The sequence below is a fragment of the Pseudophryne corroboree genome, chromosome 5 (assembly GCF_028390025.1).
Source record: "Pseudophryne corroboree isolate aPseCor3 chromosome 5, aPseCor3.hap2, whole genome shotgun sequence".
NCBI classification, from domain to species: domain Eukaryota; kingdom Metazoa; phylum Chordata; class Amphibia; order Anura; family Myobatrachidae; genus Pseudophryne; species Pseudophryne corroboree.
Genome location: NC_086448.1, coordinates 389618341 through 389636486, shown reverse-complemented (window position 1 = coordinate 389636486; position 18146 = coordinate 389618341). Strand labels below are relative to the sequence as shown.

Genomic DNA, 18146 nt, shown 5'->3' with positions numbered 1-18146 from the left:
CCTGGTGTCGACCGCTACGGCGGGTAAGTCATCTTTTCTTCCAAATGTTCCCACACAACAGAAAAAGGCCCCCCAGCAGCAGATGCAGTCCTTTCGGCCTACTAATTACAAAAGAGGTTACGGTTCGTCCTTCCTCGCTTCAAAGGGTAGAGGTAGGGGAAGGAAGTCGCCTGCAGTGTCAGGCACCCAGGACCAAAAGTCCTCCCCTGCCTCTACCAAGTCCACCGCATGATGCTGGGCTCCCCTTGGGGAGTCCCTACCGATGGGGGGGGGCGTCTCCAATTCTTCAAACAGGTCTGGGTTAGTTCGGCCCTGGATCCTTGGGTCTTAGACATAGTGTCCCAATGGTACAGACTGGAGTTTCAGGAGATGCCCCCCCAACTGTTTTTTCGTGTCAGCTTTGCCAACTTCTCTTCCCGAAAGAGAGGTGGTGAGGGATGCAATACAAAATTTGTGTCAACAGAGGGTCGTGGTGCCGGTTCCCCCGTCAGATCGGGGGAAAGTGTTCTATTCGAGCCTCTTTGTGGTGCCGAAGACGGACGGTTCGGTCAGACCGATTCTGAACCTAAAATCCCTCAACCCATATTTGAAAACGTTCAAGTTCAAGATAGAGTATCTTCGAGCGGTGATCTCCAGCCTCGAAGGGGGGGTATTTTATGGCGTCAGTAGACATAAAGGATGCTTACTTACACATCCCGATATTCCCTCCTCATCAGGCTTTCCTGAGGTTTGCGGTGCAGGATTGTCATTACCAATTTCAGGTGTTGCCGTTTGGGCTTTCCACGGCCCCAAGGGTTTTCACCAAGGTAATTGCGGAGATGATGGTCCTCCTTCACAAGCAAGGGGTCACAATTATCCCGTACTTGGACGATCTTCTGATAAAGGTGAGGTCCAAGGAACAGTTGTTAAGAAATGTGGATCTATCCCTGTCTGTTCTGCGATATCACGGTTGGATACTAAATTTGCCAGTCTCAGTTGATCCCGACCACTCGGCTGCCCTTCCTGGGCATGGTCCTAGACACGGAAATACAGAGTGTTTCTTCCGGAGGTCAAAGCTCTGGAAATCCAGACCATGGTCAGGGAGCTTCTGAGGCCGACAAGTGTGTCGATTCATCAATGCACTCGGGTACTAGGGAAGATGGTTGCGGCTTACGAAGCCATTCCGTTTGGCAGGTTTCATGCCCGGGTGTTTCAGTGGGATCTGCTGAAAAAAATGGTCCGGGTCTCACCTGCACATTCACCGGTTAATAAGTCTTTCTTCCAGGGCCAGGATTTCGCTCCTGTGGTGGTTACAAAGCTCTCACCTTCTAGAAGGACGCCGTTTCAGAATCCAGGACTGGGTCTTGCTGACAACAGATGCAAGTCTCCGCAGCTGGGGCGCAGTCACGCAAGGAAGAAATTTCCAGGGAAAATGGTTAACCCAGAAATCTTGATTCCACATAAATGTTCTCGAGTTGAGAGCCATTTACAACGGCCTGCTACAAGCAAAGAACCTTCTTCAGGGTCTCCCTGTCCTGATCCAGTCGGACAACATAACAGCGGTGGCGTACGTAAACCGCCAAGGCGGAACAAGGAGCAGGGTGGCTGTGGACGAGGCCACAAGAATACTACGCGGAACAGCACGTGAGTGCTCTGTCAGCAGTCTTCCACCCGGGAGTGGATAACTGGGAAGCAGACTTCCTCAGCAGACACGATTTTCATCCGGGAGAGTGGGCTCTTCATCAAGAGGTATTTGCAGAAGTGACAAAGCGTTGGGAAATTCCTCTGATAGACATGATGGCGTCTCGCCTCAACAAGAAGCTTCCGAGGTATTGTTCCAGGTCAAGGGACCCCCAAGCCAGTGCAGTGGACGCCCTGGTGACTCCGTGGGTATTTCAGTCGGTGTATGTGTTCCCTCTGCTTCCTCTCATTCCAAAGGTGCTTAGGATCGTTCGACGAGCAAGGGTTCAGGCAATACTCGTCGTTTCAGATTGGCCACGGAGGGCCTGGTATCCAAATCTTCAAGAATTAATAGTGGAAGATCCCTGGCCGCTTCCTCTAAGAGAGGACTTGTTATTGCAGGGGCTCTGCGTGTTTCCGGACTTACGGCGGCTGCGTTTGACGGCGTGGAAGTTGAGCGCCAAATCTTAGCTCGGAAGGGTATTCCCGGGGAGGTCATTCCCACTCTCCTTAAAGCTAGAAAGGAGGTTTCGGCAAAACATTATCACCGTATTTGGAGGAAATATGTTTCGTGGTGTGAGACCAAAGCAGCTCCAGCAGAGGAGTTTCACTTGGGTCGGTTTCTCCATTTTTTGCAGGCAGGCGTTGATGCAGGCCTGAAATTGGGTTCCATAAAAGTGTAGCTTTCGGCTTTATCTATTTTCTTTCAGAAATAATTGGCCGTCCTGCCTGAGGTTCAGACCTTTGTGAAGGGTGTGTTGCATATACAACTTCCATTTGTGGCGCCGTGGGATCTTGAAGTGGTCTTGCAGTTCCTTATGTCTCCTTGGTTTGAACCTTTGCGTAAGGTTGAGTTAAGGTTTCTAACTTGGAAAGTGGTCATGCTTTTGGCTCTGGCGTCGGCCAGGCGAGTGTCTGAATTGGCAGCCTTGTCTCACAAGAGCCCTTATTTGATAATCCATTTGGTTAGAGCGGAATTGAGGACTCGTCAACAATTTCTGCCGAAAGTGGTTTCTTCTTTTCACATCAACTAACCTATTGTGGTGCCTGTGGCTACGGATGCTGTGGCGGTTTCAAGGCCTCTTGATATTGTAAGAGCCTTGAAAAATTATGTCGCCAGAACGGCTCTTGCCAGGAAAACTGAGGCTCTCTTTGTCCTGTATGCTTCCAACAAGATTGGAAATCCTGCTTCTAAGCAGACTTTTGCTCTCTGGATTTGTAATACGATTCAGCAAGCTCATTATTCGGCTTGTCTACCATTGCCGAAGTCGGTAAAGGCCCATTCTATCAGGAAAGTGGGCTCATCTTGGGCGGCTGCCCGAGGGGTCTCGGCACTTCAGCTTTGCCGAGCAGCTACGTGGTCGGGTTCAAACACTTTTGCTAAGTTTTACAAGTTTGATACCCTGGCTGATGAGCTTATGTTTGCCTAATCGGTGCTGCAGAGTCGTCCGCACTCTCACGCCAGTTCTGGAGCTTTGGTATAGACCCCATAGTCCTTTTGGAGTCCCCAACATCCTCTAGAACGTAAGAGAAAATAGGATTTTAATACCTACCGGTTGTATTATTACTGGTTGTACTTGTTTACACACGGATTGTGTATTGGTTTTCTTCAGCTTGTTGCTGTTGTTAGTTCATACCGTTATCTCGTTTCATTCTATTCCAGTTGTACGGTATGTTGTGGTGTGGGCTGGTATGTTTCTCACCTTAGTTTAAACAAAAATCCTTTCCTCGAAATGTCCGTCTCTCCTGGGCACAGTTCCTATAACTGAGGTCTGGAGGAGGGGCATAGAGGGAGGAGCCAGTTCACACCCAGTTTAAGTCTTTATAGTGTGCCCAGGCTCCTGCGGATCCCGTCTATACCCCATGGTCCTTTTGGAGTCCCCAGCATCCTCTACGGACTAGGAGAAAAGGATTTACCGGTAGGTATTAAAGTCCTATTTTCTCTGATAATGTCCATTATTACCTTCAAACATAAAGCTATATACTATTACCGTGAAGCCGCTAGACCACGTGCACGTGCTACGCACTTTGTACGCTATTTGCATATAAAGTCCCGCACGTGGTACGCACTTGGCGTAAACACGCTGCGCTGAGTGTACGGAATACACCCAGCGGGCGCACACACAGTTGATAACCTTTAAACCTTGTTAATGATTCAATATATATATATATATATATATACTTATACTTTAAACCTTTGGCAGCAATGTAATGTAACGATGTTAATACCTTTAAACCTTTACAATGTGTATGCTGTTTAGATCGATTGAGTCGCTATGAAAGGCCCTTTGCAGGAAAGTGAAAACACAACACCTGGGTTTTGGTAAAACCACAGCAGCTCTAACACCGTTGTGGATTATTCAGAGAAAAAGGGGAAAACAGATACAAGTTATACACTACAAGCTAACACAGAGATCTAACAGAATAACAGAGAATAAAATGTACAATGGCTACAGTGAATATACATACGTGGGGAATCTTTCGCAGGCGCGACCTGGAATCCAGTCCTCAGCTATTCAGGTAGAAAGCCTTAAGAGTCATGAGGCTGGCCAGGCAACAGTGGTCTTTATATACACAACATACATTCACAATACAATGGTACCTGTAATCTCATTGTTCATTGGACACAGGGATGTGTCTCTACATTACAGCAAAGGTCATAGGTGGATTTGAACAGGTGGGCTGTGTCTTTCCCCAACTGCTCTGGTTGGAGGTATCCTCAGGATTCCCGCCGCATGTGTAATTTACAGCAAATACAGTTAATGTTCATAATCTACTTCTGTACATAACTATACGCAGGAGCGAGCGATCCTTTCCTAACTAACATCGGAATGTGACCCTTAAAATACCCTACAGCTGGATACTAGACACCACCTTTCAACCTTTATCTGACCCTTCCTATCATGCAAAGAGGAATCTCTCTGTCCAGGAACAGTTTAAACTAATCATACTCGCTGACATGTTCTAGGGGAATATTATCTACAATATACGCTATTTGGGTTAAATATGCTACGATCGAGTCGCACGCTACACGCTTACAAACTCCGCCGTAAATACACATCTCATGCGCACGAGACGCTGGAGCGTCTCTTACGCAACTTGTGGGTATGTGTACGCACGGGGGACCAGGTGCACGGGCAGCGCGCATGTGCATGAGGGGTTAGTACAAAGGATATGTATTATGATATTTTTCTCTATCGTCCTAAGTGGATGCTGGGGTTCCTGAAAGGACCATGGGGAATAGCGGCTCCGCAGGAGACAGGGCACAAAAAAGTAAAGCTTTACTAGGTCAGGTGGTGTGCACTGGCTCCTCCCCCTATGACCCTCCTCCAGACTCCAGTTAGATTTTGTGCCCGAACGAGAAGGGTGCAATCTAGGTGGCTCTCCTAAAGAGCTGCTTAGAGAAAGTTTAGTTTAGGTTTTTTTCTTTACAGTGAGTCCTGCTGGCAACAGGATCACTGCAACGTGGGACTTAGGGGGAAAGTAGTAAACTCACCTGCATGCAGAGTGGATTTGCTGCTTGGCTACTGGACACCATTAGCTCCAGAGGGATCGAACACAGGCCCAGCCGTGGAGTCCGGTCCCGGAGCCGCGCCGCCGACCCCCTTGCAGATGCTGAAGCGTGAAGAGGTCCGGAAACCGGCGGCTGAAGACTCCTCAGTCTTCATAAGGTAGCGCACAGCACTGCAGCTGTGCGCCATTTTCCTCTCAGCACACTTCACTGGGCAGTCACTGAGGGTGCAGAGCGCTGGGGGGGGGCGCTCTGAGAGGCAAATATAAACCTTATACAAGGCTAAAAATACCTCACATATAGCCCATAGGGGCTATATGGAGATATTTAACCCCTGCCTGACTGGAAAAATAGCGGGAGAAGAACCCGCCGAAAAAGGGGCGGGGCCTATCTCCTCAGCACACGGCGCCATTTTCTGTCACAGCTCCGCTGGTCAGAACGGCTCCCAGGTCTCTCCCCTGCACTGCACTACAGAAACAGGGTAAAACAGAGAGGGGGGGCACATTAATGGCTATATATATATATATTAAAGCAGCTATAAGGGAGCACTTAATATAAGGATATCCCTTGTATATATAGCGCTTTGTGGTGTGTGCTGGCAGACTCTCCCTCTGTCTCCCCAAAAGGGCTAGTGGGTCCTGTCTTCATTAGAGCATTCCCTGTGAGTTTGCGGTGTGTGTCGGTACGTGGTGTCGACATGTATGAGGACGATATTGGTGTGGAGGCGGAGCAATTGCCAAATATGCAGATGTCACCCCCCAGGGGGTCGACACCAGAATGGATGCCTTTATTTGTGGAATTACGTGATGGTTTATCTTCCCTTAAACAGTCAGTTGAGGACATGAGGCGGCCGGACAATCAATTAATGCCTGTCCAGGCGCCTCAAACACCGTCAGGGGCTGTAAAACGCCCTTTGCCTCAGTCGGTCGACACAGACCCAGACACGGGCACTGATTCCAGTGACGACGGTAGAAATTCAAACGTATTTTCCAGTAGGGCCACACGTTATATGATTTTGGCAATGAAGGAGACGTTACATTTAGCTGATACTACAGATACCGTAAAACAGGGTATTATGTATGGTGTGAAAAAACTACAAACAGTTTTTCCTGAATCAGAAGAATTAAATGACGTGTGTGATGAAGCGTGGGTTGCTCCTGATAAAAAGTTGATAATTTCAAAAAAGTTATTGGCATTATACCCTTTCCCGCCAGAGGTTAGGGCGCGCTGGGAAACACCCCCTAAGGTGGACAAGGCGCTCACACGCTTATCCAAACAAGTGGCGTTACCCTCTCCTGAGACGGCCGCACTTAAGGATCCATCAGATAGAAAGATGGAAGTTATTCAAAAGAATATATACACACATGCAGGTGTTATACTACGACCAGCTATAGCAACTGCCTGGATGTGCAGTGCTGGAGTAGTTTGGTCAGAATCCCTGATTGAAAATATTGATACCCTAGATAGGGACAATGTTTTACTGTCGTTAGAACAAATAAAGGATGCATTTATCTATATGCGTGATGCACAGAGGGATATTTGCACACTGGCATCTCGGATGAGTGCTATGTCCATTTCAGCCAGAAGAGCCTTATGGACACGACAGTGGACAGGCGATGCGGATTCAAAACGTCACATGGAGGTTTTGCCGTATAAAGGGGAGGAGTTATTTGGAGTTGGTCTATCAGACTTGGTGGCCACGGCTACTGCCGGGAAATCCACTTTTTTACCTCAAGTCACTCCCCAACAGAGAAAGGCACCGACTTTTCAACCGCAGCCTTTTCGCTCCTACAAAAATAAGAGAGCAAAGGGCTTGTCGTACCTGCCACGAGGCAGAGGAAGAGGGAAGAGACACCAACAGGCAGCTCCTTCCCAGGAACAGAAGCCCTCCCCGGCTCCTGCAAAAACCTCAGCATGACGCTGGGGCCTCTCAAGCGGACTCGGGGACAGTGGGGGGCCGTCTCAAAAATTACAGCGCGCAGTGGGCTCACTCGCAGGTAGACCCCTGGATCCTGCAGATAATATCTCAGGGGTACAGGTTGGAATTAGAGACGGATCCTCCTCATCGTTTCCTGAAGTCTGCCTTACCAACCGTCTCTTCCGAAAGGGAGAGGGTGTTGGAAGCCATTCACAAGCTGTACGCTCAGCAGGTGATAGTCAAAGTACCCCTATTACAACAAGGAAAGGGGTATTATTCCACTCTATTTGTGGTACCGAAGCCGGATGGCTCGGTAAGGCCTATTCTAAATCTGAAGTCCTTGAACCTCTACATAAAAAAGTTCAAGTTCAAGATGGAGTCACTCAGAGCAGTGATAGCGAACCTGGAAGAAGGGGACTTTATGGTATCCTTGGACATCAAGGATGCGTATCTACACGTTCCGATTTACCCCGCACACCAGGGGTACCTCAGGTTCATTGTTCAAAACTGTCACTATCAGTTTCAGACGCTGCCGTTCGGATTGTCCACGGCGCCTCGGGTCTTTGCCAAGGTAATGGCCGAGATGATGATTCTTCTTCGAAGAAAAGGCGTATTAGTTATCCCATACTTGGACGATCTCCTAATAAGGGCAAGGTCCAGAGAACAGCTGGAGACAGCTTTAGCACTATCTCAAGAGGTGCTAAGACAACACGGGTGGATTCTGAATATTCCAAAATCCCATTTAATCCCGACAACTCGTCTGCTGTTCCTAGGAATGATTCTGGACACGGTTCAGAAAAAGGTTTTCCTTCCAGAGGAAAAAGCCAAGGAGTTATCCGATCTGGTCAGGAACCTCCTAAAACCAGGAAAAGTGTCAGTACATCAATGCACAAGAGTCCTGGGAAAAATGGTGGCTTCTTACGAAGCAATTCCATTCGGCAGATTCCATGCAAGAATATTCCAAAGGGATCTGTTGGACAAATGGTCAGGGTCGCATCTGCAGATGCACCTGCGAATAACCCTGTCACCAAAGACAAGGGTGTCACTTCTGTGGTGGTTGCAGAAGGCTCACCTATTAGAAGGCCGCAGATTCGGCATTCAGGATTGGATCCTGGTGACCACGGACGCCAGCCTGAGAGGCTGGGGAGCAGTCACACAAGGAAGAAACTTCCAGGGAGTATGGACGAGTCTGGAAAAGTCTCTTCACATAAACATTCTGGAACTAAGAGCAATCTACAATGCTCTAAGCCAGGCGGAACTTCTCCTGCAAGGAAAGCCGGTGTTGATTCAGTCGGACAACATCACGGCGGTCGCCCATGTAAACAGGCAGGGCGGCACAAGAAGCAGGAGTGCAATGGCAGAAGCTGCCAAGATTCTTCGCTGGGCGGAGAATCACGTGATAGCACTGTCAGCAGTGTTCATCCCGGGCGTGGACAACTGGGAAGCAGACTTCCTCAGCAGACACGATCTTCATCCGGGAGAGTGGGGTCTACATCCAGAAGTCTTCAACATGTTAATAGACCGTTGGGAAAGACCAATTGTAGACATGATGGCGTCTCGCCTCAACAAGAAACTGGACAAATATTGCGCCAGGTCAAGAGATCCACAGGCAATAGCTGTGGACGCACTGGTAACTCCTTGGGTGTACCAGTCAGTGTATGTGTTTCCTCCTCTGCCGCTCATACCAAAGGTATTGAAGATCATACGGCAAAGAAGAGTAAGAACAATACTAGTGGTTCCGGATTGGCCGAGAAGGACTTGGTATCCGGAACTTCAAGAGATGCTCACGGACGAACCGTGGCCTCTACCTCTGAGAAGGGACCTGCTACAGCAGGGTCCCTGTCTTTTTCAAGACTTACCGCGGCTGCGTTTGACGGCATGGCGGTTGAACGCCAGATCCTAAAAGGGAAAGGCATTCCAGAAGAAGTTATTCCTACCTTGATTAAGGCACGGAAGGAAGTCACCGTGAAACATTATCACCGCATTTGGCGAAAATATGTAGCGTGGTGCGAGGATCGGAGGGTTCCGACGGAGGAATTCCAACTGGGTCGTTTCCTACATTTCCTGCAATCAGGATTATCTATGGGTCTCAAATTGGGATCCATTAAGGTTCAAATTTCGGCCCTGTCAATATTCTTCCAAAAAGAATTGGCCTCTGTCCCTGAGGTCCAGACTTTTGTCAAGGGAGTACTGCATATACAGCCTCCTGTGGTGCCTCCGGTGGCACCGTGGGATCTAAATGTAGTTTTAGATTTCCTCAAATCCCATTGGTTTGAACCATTGAAAAAGGTGGATTTGAAATATCTCACATTGAAAGTGACTATGTTACTAGCCCTGGCCTCTGCCAGGAGAGTATCTGAATTGGCGGCTTTATCTTATAAAAGTCCTTATCTAATCTTCCATTCGGATAGGGCAGAACTGCGGACTCGTCCGCATTTTCTCCCTAAAGTGGTATCAGCATTTCATCTGAACCAACCTATTGTGGTGCCTGCGGCCACTAGCGACTTGGAGGACTCCAAGTTGTTGGACGTTGTCAGAGCCTTAAAAATATACATTGCAAGGACGGCTGGAGTCAGAAAATCTGACTCGCTGTTTATATTGTATGCACCCAACAAGTTGGGCGCACCTGCTTCTAAGCAGTCGATTGCTCGTTGGATTTGTAACACAATTCAACTTGCACATTCTGTGGCAGGCCTGCCACAGCCTAAAACTGTAAAAGCCCACTCCACAAGGAAGGTGGGCTCATCTTGGGCGGCTGCCCGAGGGGTCTCGGCATTACAACTCTGCCGAGCAGCTACGTGGTCGGGGGAGAACACGTTTGTAAAATTTTACAAATTTGATACCCTGGCAAAGGAGGACCTGGAGTTCTCTCATTCGGTGCTGCAGAGTCATCCGCACTCTCCCGCCCGTTTGGGAGCTTTGGTATAATCCCCATGGTCCTTTCAGGAACCCCAGCATCCACTTAGGACGATAGAGAAAATAAGAATTTACTTACCGATAATTCTATTTCTCGGAGTCCGTAGTGGATGCTGGGCGCCCATCCCAAGTGCGGATTATCTGCAATACTTGTACATAGTTATTGTTAACTAATTCGGGTTATTGTTAAGGAGCCATCTTTAAGAGGCCCTTTCTGTTGTCATACTGTTAACTGGGTTTAGATCACAAGTTGTACGGTGTGATTGGTGTGGCTGGTATGAGTCTTACCCGGGATTCAAAATGCCTCCCTTATTGTGTATGCTCGTCCGGGCACAGTACCTAACTGGAGTCTGGAGGAGGGTCATAGGGGGAGGAGCCAGTGCACACCACCTGACCTAGTAAAGCTTTACTTTTTTGTGCCCTGTCTCCTGCGGAGCCGCTATTCCCCATGGTCCTTTCAGGAACCCCAGCATCCACTACGGACTCCGAGAAATAGAATTATCGGTAAGTAAATTCTTATTTTCGACTTTGACATCTCGTAGTTCATAGGGAATACACTTCATTCTTACTGCACTGTTACTTGGTTAAGTATTCTGGTTTGTTCAGCTGTTGCTGTTCCTGTTTCAAGTTTGTTTAGCATGGCTTTCCTCTTGTTCTGTGTGTGTTGGTTCGTAATCTCACCACTTTCCTCATCTATCCTTCTCTGAAAGTATGTCTCCTCGGGCACAGTTTCCTAGACTGAGTCTGGTAGGAGAGGCATAGAGTGAGGCGCCAGCGCTCACTTTCTTAAAGTGCCCATTGCTCCTAGTGGACCTGTCTATACCCCATGGTACTAAATGGATTCCCAGAATCCCTTGCGGAATACGAGAAAAGGATTTACCGGTAGGTAATTAAAATCCTATTTTCCTTTTGTGTTTAACAATAATTATGGTTGTTAAAGGAGTTTCAATCATAAATCATTTTGTTCTCTGTCCTTCCAGCAAACTAAAGAAAGGGTAAAATTGTTAATACAGCTAGCTGATGGTTTTTGTGAAAAGGGACATGCTCATTCATCAGAAATTAAAAAATGCATCAATGTGGTGGACAAAAGGTATCGTGACTTTTCTCTGCGCATGGAAAATTACAGGACATGCTTAGAAAAAGCATTAGGCATTTATTCTGATTCAAGCAAGTCGGTAAGTTGGATTTCTGTAGTTGTCTACATTAAAAATGTATATTTGTAGATAACGCTAACTTAACTTTCCTTCCATGATTAAGTGTGTTTTATTATTTTAAGGTTTTTATTATGTCATTTATTAGATTTGGCACATGAAATTTGGAATGTTTTCTTAAAAAAATAACCTAAACTGCATATGAATTTGCTTTGTTGTCTGTCTGCTACTGGCAGCATCTCACACAAGAAAGGATTCAATCATTATGTTGGTGGTCAAAATGTTGACAGTTACAGTTAACTTGTTGATATTGCAAAACTCAATAAGTGAAATAACTTTTTGCAAAATTAGGTTTAGGGGATATTATAAATGAACATTCTCCTGCAGTTACAGTTTTGTGATTTTACTCACAACTGCTGGAACATTATCCATAGCTGTAGGGTTAGCCTTAGGATGGATGCTTACGCTTATATCCGTAACTCTCCCTGCCATTGCAGAAACTTGCTTTACCTTCTCTGAAACTCACCTTACCTTATCTAACATCACCTTCCCTGCAGTCAATAGTGGACTCTCCCTTACCACACTCCCAGATTCAAAGCTAGGTGGAGTATGTGTTCTGTTTTCTCCATTCTTCTCCTTTAAAATGTGCCTAAAATATATCTGTATTACTAACAATGTAGAGATGTTTGTGTTTTTGTATGTAATAAAAAAAAGTCAGTGTTTGGTCAGATTTTTTTTTTCACAAAGCTTTTCAAATTTTTGTTAACACCATTTCAGTGCAATTTGATAATTAGTATACATTTTCTGTACTGACAGAGTAAAAGTCTGCAGTTGGACATAATTCCAGGCAGCGCACCTGGCTGTGAAGTTAAGCTCCGCGATGCAACACATGAGCTCAATGAGGAGAAAAGGAAATCTGCTCGCAGAAAAGAGTAATTCAATTTATCAGATATCTTATTATTAATGTTGTAAATTATATAAACTTTCGGTGATTTTTATTAAAAGGTGAAATTCCCATTGAAAATAAAATATAGACAATGGGTGGTATCCGGGAGAGGAATCAGTAGCAGGAAAAAAGAAGTGATAATGCCACTGTATAGGTCATTGGTACGGCCCCATCTGGAATACTGTGTCCAGTTCTGGAGACCCTATCTCCAGAAGGATATAAATACATTAGAGAGTGTACAAAGAAGGGCAACTAAAATGGTGCATGGCCTACATCACAAAACTTACCCGGAAAGGCTAAAAGATCTTAACATGTATAGTTTGGAGGAGAGAAGGGAAAGGGGAGACATGATAGAAACTTTCAAATATTCAAAAGTTCAGGAGGGATACATTCTTCAAAGGAAAAGAAGTATTAGAACTCGAGGGCATACATTGAGACTGGAGGGGGGGAGGTTCAGGGGAAATTTAAGGAAAAATTACTTCACAGAAAGGGTAGTGGATAAGTGGAATAGCCTACCATCAGAGGTGGTAGAGGCTAAGACTGTAGGGCAATTTAAACATGCTTGGGACAGGCATATGAATATCCTTACAAAGAATCAAGGTTAAAAAAGGGTTGAGATTGCCTAAAGGATAAAATAAAAAAGGGGCAGACTAGATGGGCCAAGTGGTTCTTATCTGCCGTCAAATTCTATGTTTCTATGTATGTTTCTATCCTATTAGCCCTGCTGCGGTTTCGGCCGATTGGGATCAGGGGCTAAGTCCCCGATCCCATATTTTATCACTCCTCTGGCAGTCCCTTATAGTGTATTATGCTTTGGGTGCCTGAGGCTCCAAAAGCATATTCCCCAATAAGTGCCGGCATGGGGGCTAATTGGATTGCTCCCAGCGATCCTATTAGCAGCGGTAAAGTACCGCTGCTAATAGGATACCGGCCATAATATCTTTCTAGGTTTTGTCTAAATTAGGAGGACAAAACCTTGTGAGCTAAACTATGTATCAATTCCCTTACAAGTACAGTGAATTTTCATGAGATGAAACCAATTTAATTGAATGGCATCTAAAGTGTAACACTGAAATATAAAAATATTTGCCTTGACTGAAAAAGAAAAAATTCCAACTCATCCAATCTGAATTTACAACAGCATCTCGCATATGCGAACGCCTCATATTGGGAGGGCAAGGTCCGGACAAGGCAGGTGTATCTGGATCGTTTGCGAGGAGGGCCTCATCGTCTGCGTGATGTCACATTCAGATGTCGGATAGAAGTCCTGTCTTTGCATCTAGGCTGCATAGGCAAATGTCTGCCCTTATCATGCGTCCCCCACATGCTAGTGTAAAGGGTTGTAGTTGTACGAATTTTCGCACAACTACAACCCATGCCGAGTTAGGCCCTAAGTCTTTTTCTACGTTACAATTACCATACCTCTACTATTTGTTGCACTCTAAATATGTCGATCATTGGTATGTTTGTAGTGTTTCCAAATGTGCGTAATATGCAGGGCTCTGCATTTTCAAGGGTGTGTATCATATGTAGTTGTTTTGTTGTTCAAAGCACACTGACCTCGAGAAAATTAACATAGATAGAACCTGGTCATCTGCATACATTTGACTTTTGCTGACACTTTGACAACCGTAAAATTGAGCATCCTGTTCACAGTATTACCTCTGAGTAGCTGGTTTGAAAAAAAAAATGCCTTTATGAGTTGAACCAAACTATCTGAAGAAACCTTATATAGCTAAAATAATTGAATTTAAAAAATATCTGCATTGCTTTCTTTTTGTACCACACAATCGTAGCTTGTGTTATATGCAAATTTCTCTTACGTCCTAGGGGATGCTGTGGTCCACAATAGTACCATTGGGTATAGACGGCTCCCTTGGGAGCCATGGGCACTTTAAGAGTTTAATAGTGTGGACTGGCTCCTCCCTCTATGCCCCTCCTACCAGACTCAGTTTAGAAAATGTGCCAAGAGGAGCCGGTTACAGCTAGAGTAGTTCCATATGAGTTTTTCTAGATTTCTTATTTTTGTTTGAGTTAGGCACAGGGAGGCTGCTGGCAACAGCCTCCCTGCTTCGTGGGACTTAAGGGGGGAGTGGTGTTCAACCCTCTGAGGTTAATGGCCACTAGCTCCGCTGACAGGACACTGAGCTCCTGAGGGTGTCGATCGCAAACCCCCGAGGCGACCTCTCGCTCCCGCAGCACTGCCGCCACCCCATAACAGAGCCAGAAGACTTCGGTGGTGAGTTGGACACCGGTGACCCCGACAATCGGGGATCCGGTGAGAATGTCCGCATCAGGGTAGGAGCGCATTGCTGAGGCTGCGCTCCAGAGGGCTCAGAGGTACAGAGTGCGGCGCTGTGAGGAGCGCACTGGGCCAGCGCAAACACCCTAAAACTTGTCACAGCAGCTATCAGGGACACTGTACTTCTGCTAGCAACATTGACCTCAGGCCAGTATAATCTTACAAAGTGCGGGAAGATGCACCATTTTAAGGGGCGGAGCTTCTCAGTGTGGATCCAACACTCACCAGCACCATTTTCTCCCTGCAGATCACACTACTGAGACTCTGACAGGGAGCGCTGACCCTCCACATAACTCCAGCTATCCTGTGCAGTACCAGGGAATTATTGAAGGGGGGGGGGGGGGGGAGAGTGAGTATTATTACCATTCCCGTGTAGTCTATTAAGGTTGCACAGTCAGCGCCAGGCATTTATTATATATCTGTCTACTGGAGCGCTGTGTGGGCTGGCTCCATAACTTTGTCTCTCTCTGAAGGTACTGGGGGAAACTGTCTGACATTTTCCTGTGTGTGTGTATGCTATATATACCACTTTACCATGTCTAGGGACTCCGCATCTTGTGCTGCAGAGTATGTCTCTTCTCCAGAAGAGTCTATTCCGTGTACTCGGGAATGCAATTCACTATGTCAGCCCTCTGAACCCGAACCCAAGTGGGTGGCTTCACTCAGGTTAGAGGAGAGGAGATTCCGCACAATACGGCGTTAATACTTTTCTCTGACGTCCTAGTGGATGCTGGGAACTCCGTAAGGACCATGGGGAATAGACGGCTCCGCAGGAGACTGGGCACATCTAAAGAAAGATTTAGGACTATCTGGTGTGCACTGGCTCCTCCCCCTATGACCCTCCTCCAAGCCTCAGATTTCTGTGCCCGGCCGAGCTGGATGCACACTAGGGGCTCTCCTGAGCTCCTAGAAAGAAAGTATATATTTTAGGTTTTTTATTTTACAGTGAGACCTGCTGGCAACAGACTCACTGCAGCGAGGGACTAAGGGGAGAAGAAGCGAACCTACCTAACTGGTGGTAGCTTGGGCTTCTTAGGCTACTGGACACCATTAGCTCCAGAGGGATCGCACACAGGACCCGACCTCGTCGTCCGTTCCCGGAGCCGCGCCGCCGTCCCCCTTACAGAGCCAGAAGCAAGAAGGTCCGGAAAATCGGCGGCTGAAGACTTCTGTCTTCTCCAAGGTAGCGCACAGCACTGCAGCTGTGCGCCATTGCTCCTCATGCACACCACACACTTCGGTCACTGATGGGTGCAGGGCACTGGGGGGGGGGGGGCGCCCTGAGCAGCAATATTAACACCTTGGCTGGCAAAACTTGACACCATATATAGCCCCAGAGGCTATATAGGTGTAAATTACCCCTGCCAGAATAACACAAAAAGCGGGAGAAAGCCCGTCGAGAAAGGGGCGGAGCCATCTTCCTCAGCACACAGGCGCCATTTTCCCTCACAGCTCCGCTGGAAGGATCGCTCCCTGGCTCTCCCCTGCAGTCCTGCACTACAGAAAGGGTAAAAAAGAGAGGGGGGGGCACTAAATTTAGGCGCTATATATATATATATATATATATATATATATATATATATATATATATATATATATATATATAATACAAGCAGCTATAGGGGAAAACACTCTGTATAGTGATATCCCTCTGTTATATAGCGCTCTGGTGTGTGCTGGCATACTCTCCCTCTGTCTCCCCAAAGGGCTTTGTGGGGTCCTGTCCTCTGTCAGAGCATTCCCTGTGTGTGTGCTGTGTGTCGGTACCGCTGTGTCGACATGTATGATGAGGAAAATGATGTGGAGGCAGATCAAATGCCTGTAAATGTGTTGTCACCCCCTGAGGGGTCGACACCTGTGTGGATGGATTTATGGAAGGAATTACGTGACAGTGTCAGCTCCTTACATAAAAGGTTGATGACATAGGACAGCCGGCTACTCAGCTTGTGACTGTTCCAGCATCTCAAATGTCATCAGGGGCTTTAAAACGCCTGCTACCTCAGATGGCAGACACAGATGTCGACACGGATACCGACTCCAGTGTCGACGACGATGAGACTAGTGTACCCTCCAATAGGTCCACCCGTTACATGATTGAGGCAATGAAAAATGTATTACACATTTCTGATAGTACCCCAGGTACCACAAAAAAGGGTATTATGTTCGGTGAGAAAAAACTACCAGTAGTTTTTCCTGCATCTGAGGAATTAAATGAGGTGTGTGAGGTAGCCTGGACTTCCCCCAATAAGAAATTGATAATTTCTAAACGGTTATTGGCAGCGGACCCTTTCCTGCCAGAGGATAGGTCACGTTGGGAAACACCCCCTAGGGTAGATAAAGCACTTACACGTTTATCAAAACAGGTGGCACTACCGTCTCAGGATACGGCCGCCCTAAAGGATCCTGCTGATAGCTTTTAGGGTAGCCTCCTGCTTTCTATGTATACACAAAAAGGCACATGGAAGTTTTGCCTTATAGGGGGGTGGAACTGTTTGGGGATGGTCTTTCAGACCTCGTTTCCACAGCTACGGCTGGGAAATCGACATTTTTGCCACAGGCTACCCCACAGCAAAAGAAAGCACCGTATTATCAAGTACAGTCCTTTCGGCCCCATAAACACGAGAGGGCTCGAGGCGCATCCTTTCTGCCGAGAGGCAAAGGTATAGGGAAAAAGCTGCAGCAACAGCCAGTTCCCAAGAGCAAAATTCCTCCCCCGCGTCCGGTGAGTCCACAGCATGACGCTGGGGCTTCACAGGCGGACCCGGGTACGGTGGGGGCCCGTCTCAGAAATTTCAGCACACAGTGGGATCTCTCACAGGTGGATCCCTGGATCCTTCAAGTAGTATCTCAGGGGTACAGGCTGGAATTCGAGACGTCCCCCCCCCCCCCCCCCCCGCCGTTTTCTAATATCTGCCTTACCAGCAACTCCCTCTGCCAGGGAGGCAGTGTTGGTGGTTATCCAAAAACTGTATTCACAGCAAGTGATTGTCAAGGTACCCCTCCTTCAGCAAGGAAAGGGTTACTATTCCACAATGTTTGTGGTACCGAAACCGGAAGGTTCGGTGAGACCCATCTTAAATTTAAAATCCTTGAACACTTATATCAAAAGGTTCAAGTTCAAGATGGAATCGCTCAGGGCGGTTATTGCGAGCCTGGACGAGGGGGATTACATGGTCTCCCTGGACTTTAAGGATGCGTACCTGCATGTCCCCATTTACCCTCCTCACCAGGAGTACCTCAGATTTGTGGTACAGGACTGTCACTATCCGTTCCAGACGCTGCCGTTTGGGTTATCCACGGCACCGAGGGTCTTTACCAAGGTAATGGCCGAAATGATGATACTCCTTCGCAAGAAGGGAGTTTTAATTATCCCGTACTTGGACGATCTCCTGATAAAGGCGAGGTCCAAGGAACAGTTGGTAGTGGGGGAAGCACTTTCTCGGGAAGTGCTACAACAGCACGGCTGGATTCTCAATATTCCAAAGTCACAGCTGGTCCCGACGACACGTCTTCTGTTCCTGGGAATGATTCTGGACACAGACCAGAAAAAAGTGTTTCTTGCAGTGGAAAAAGCCGAGGAGTTGTCATCTCTAGTCAGAGACCTCCTAAAACCGGGACAGGTGTCGGTACATCAATGCACACGAGTCCTGGGAAAAATGGTAGCTTCGTACGAAGCAATTCCATTCGGAAGGTTCCACGCAAGGACTTTCCAGTGGGACCTGTTGGACAAATGGTCCGGGTCC

The 18146-nt window shown here is 47.2% G+C and overlaps 1 protein-coding gene across 2 annotated transcripts in view; it reads left to right on the top strand.

Moving 5' to 3' along the window:
- TRIO (trio Rho guanine nucleotide exchange factor) overlaps positions 1-18146 on the top strand; it is a 1426902-nt gene that overhangs the window by 786183 nt on the left and 622573 nt on the right. For both annotated transcript variants that reach the window (XM_063922713.1, XM_063922714.1), the window contains exons 22-23: positions 10985-11179; positions 11972-12087. In XM_063922713.1, coding sequence (XP_063778783.1) covers positions 10985-11179; positions 11972-12087 — 311 coding nt within the window. The remainder of the gene's footprint in view (positions 1-10984; positions 11180-11971; positions 12088-18146) is intronic.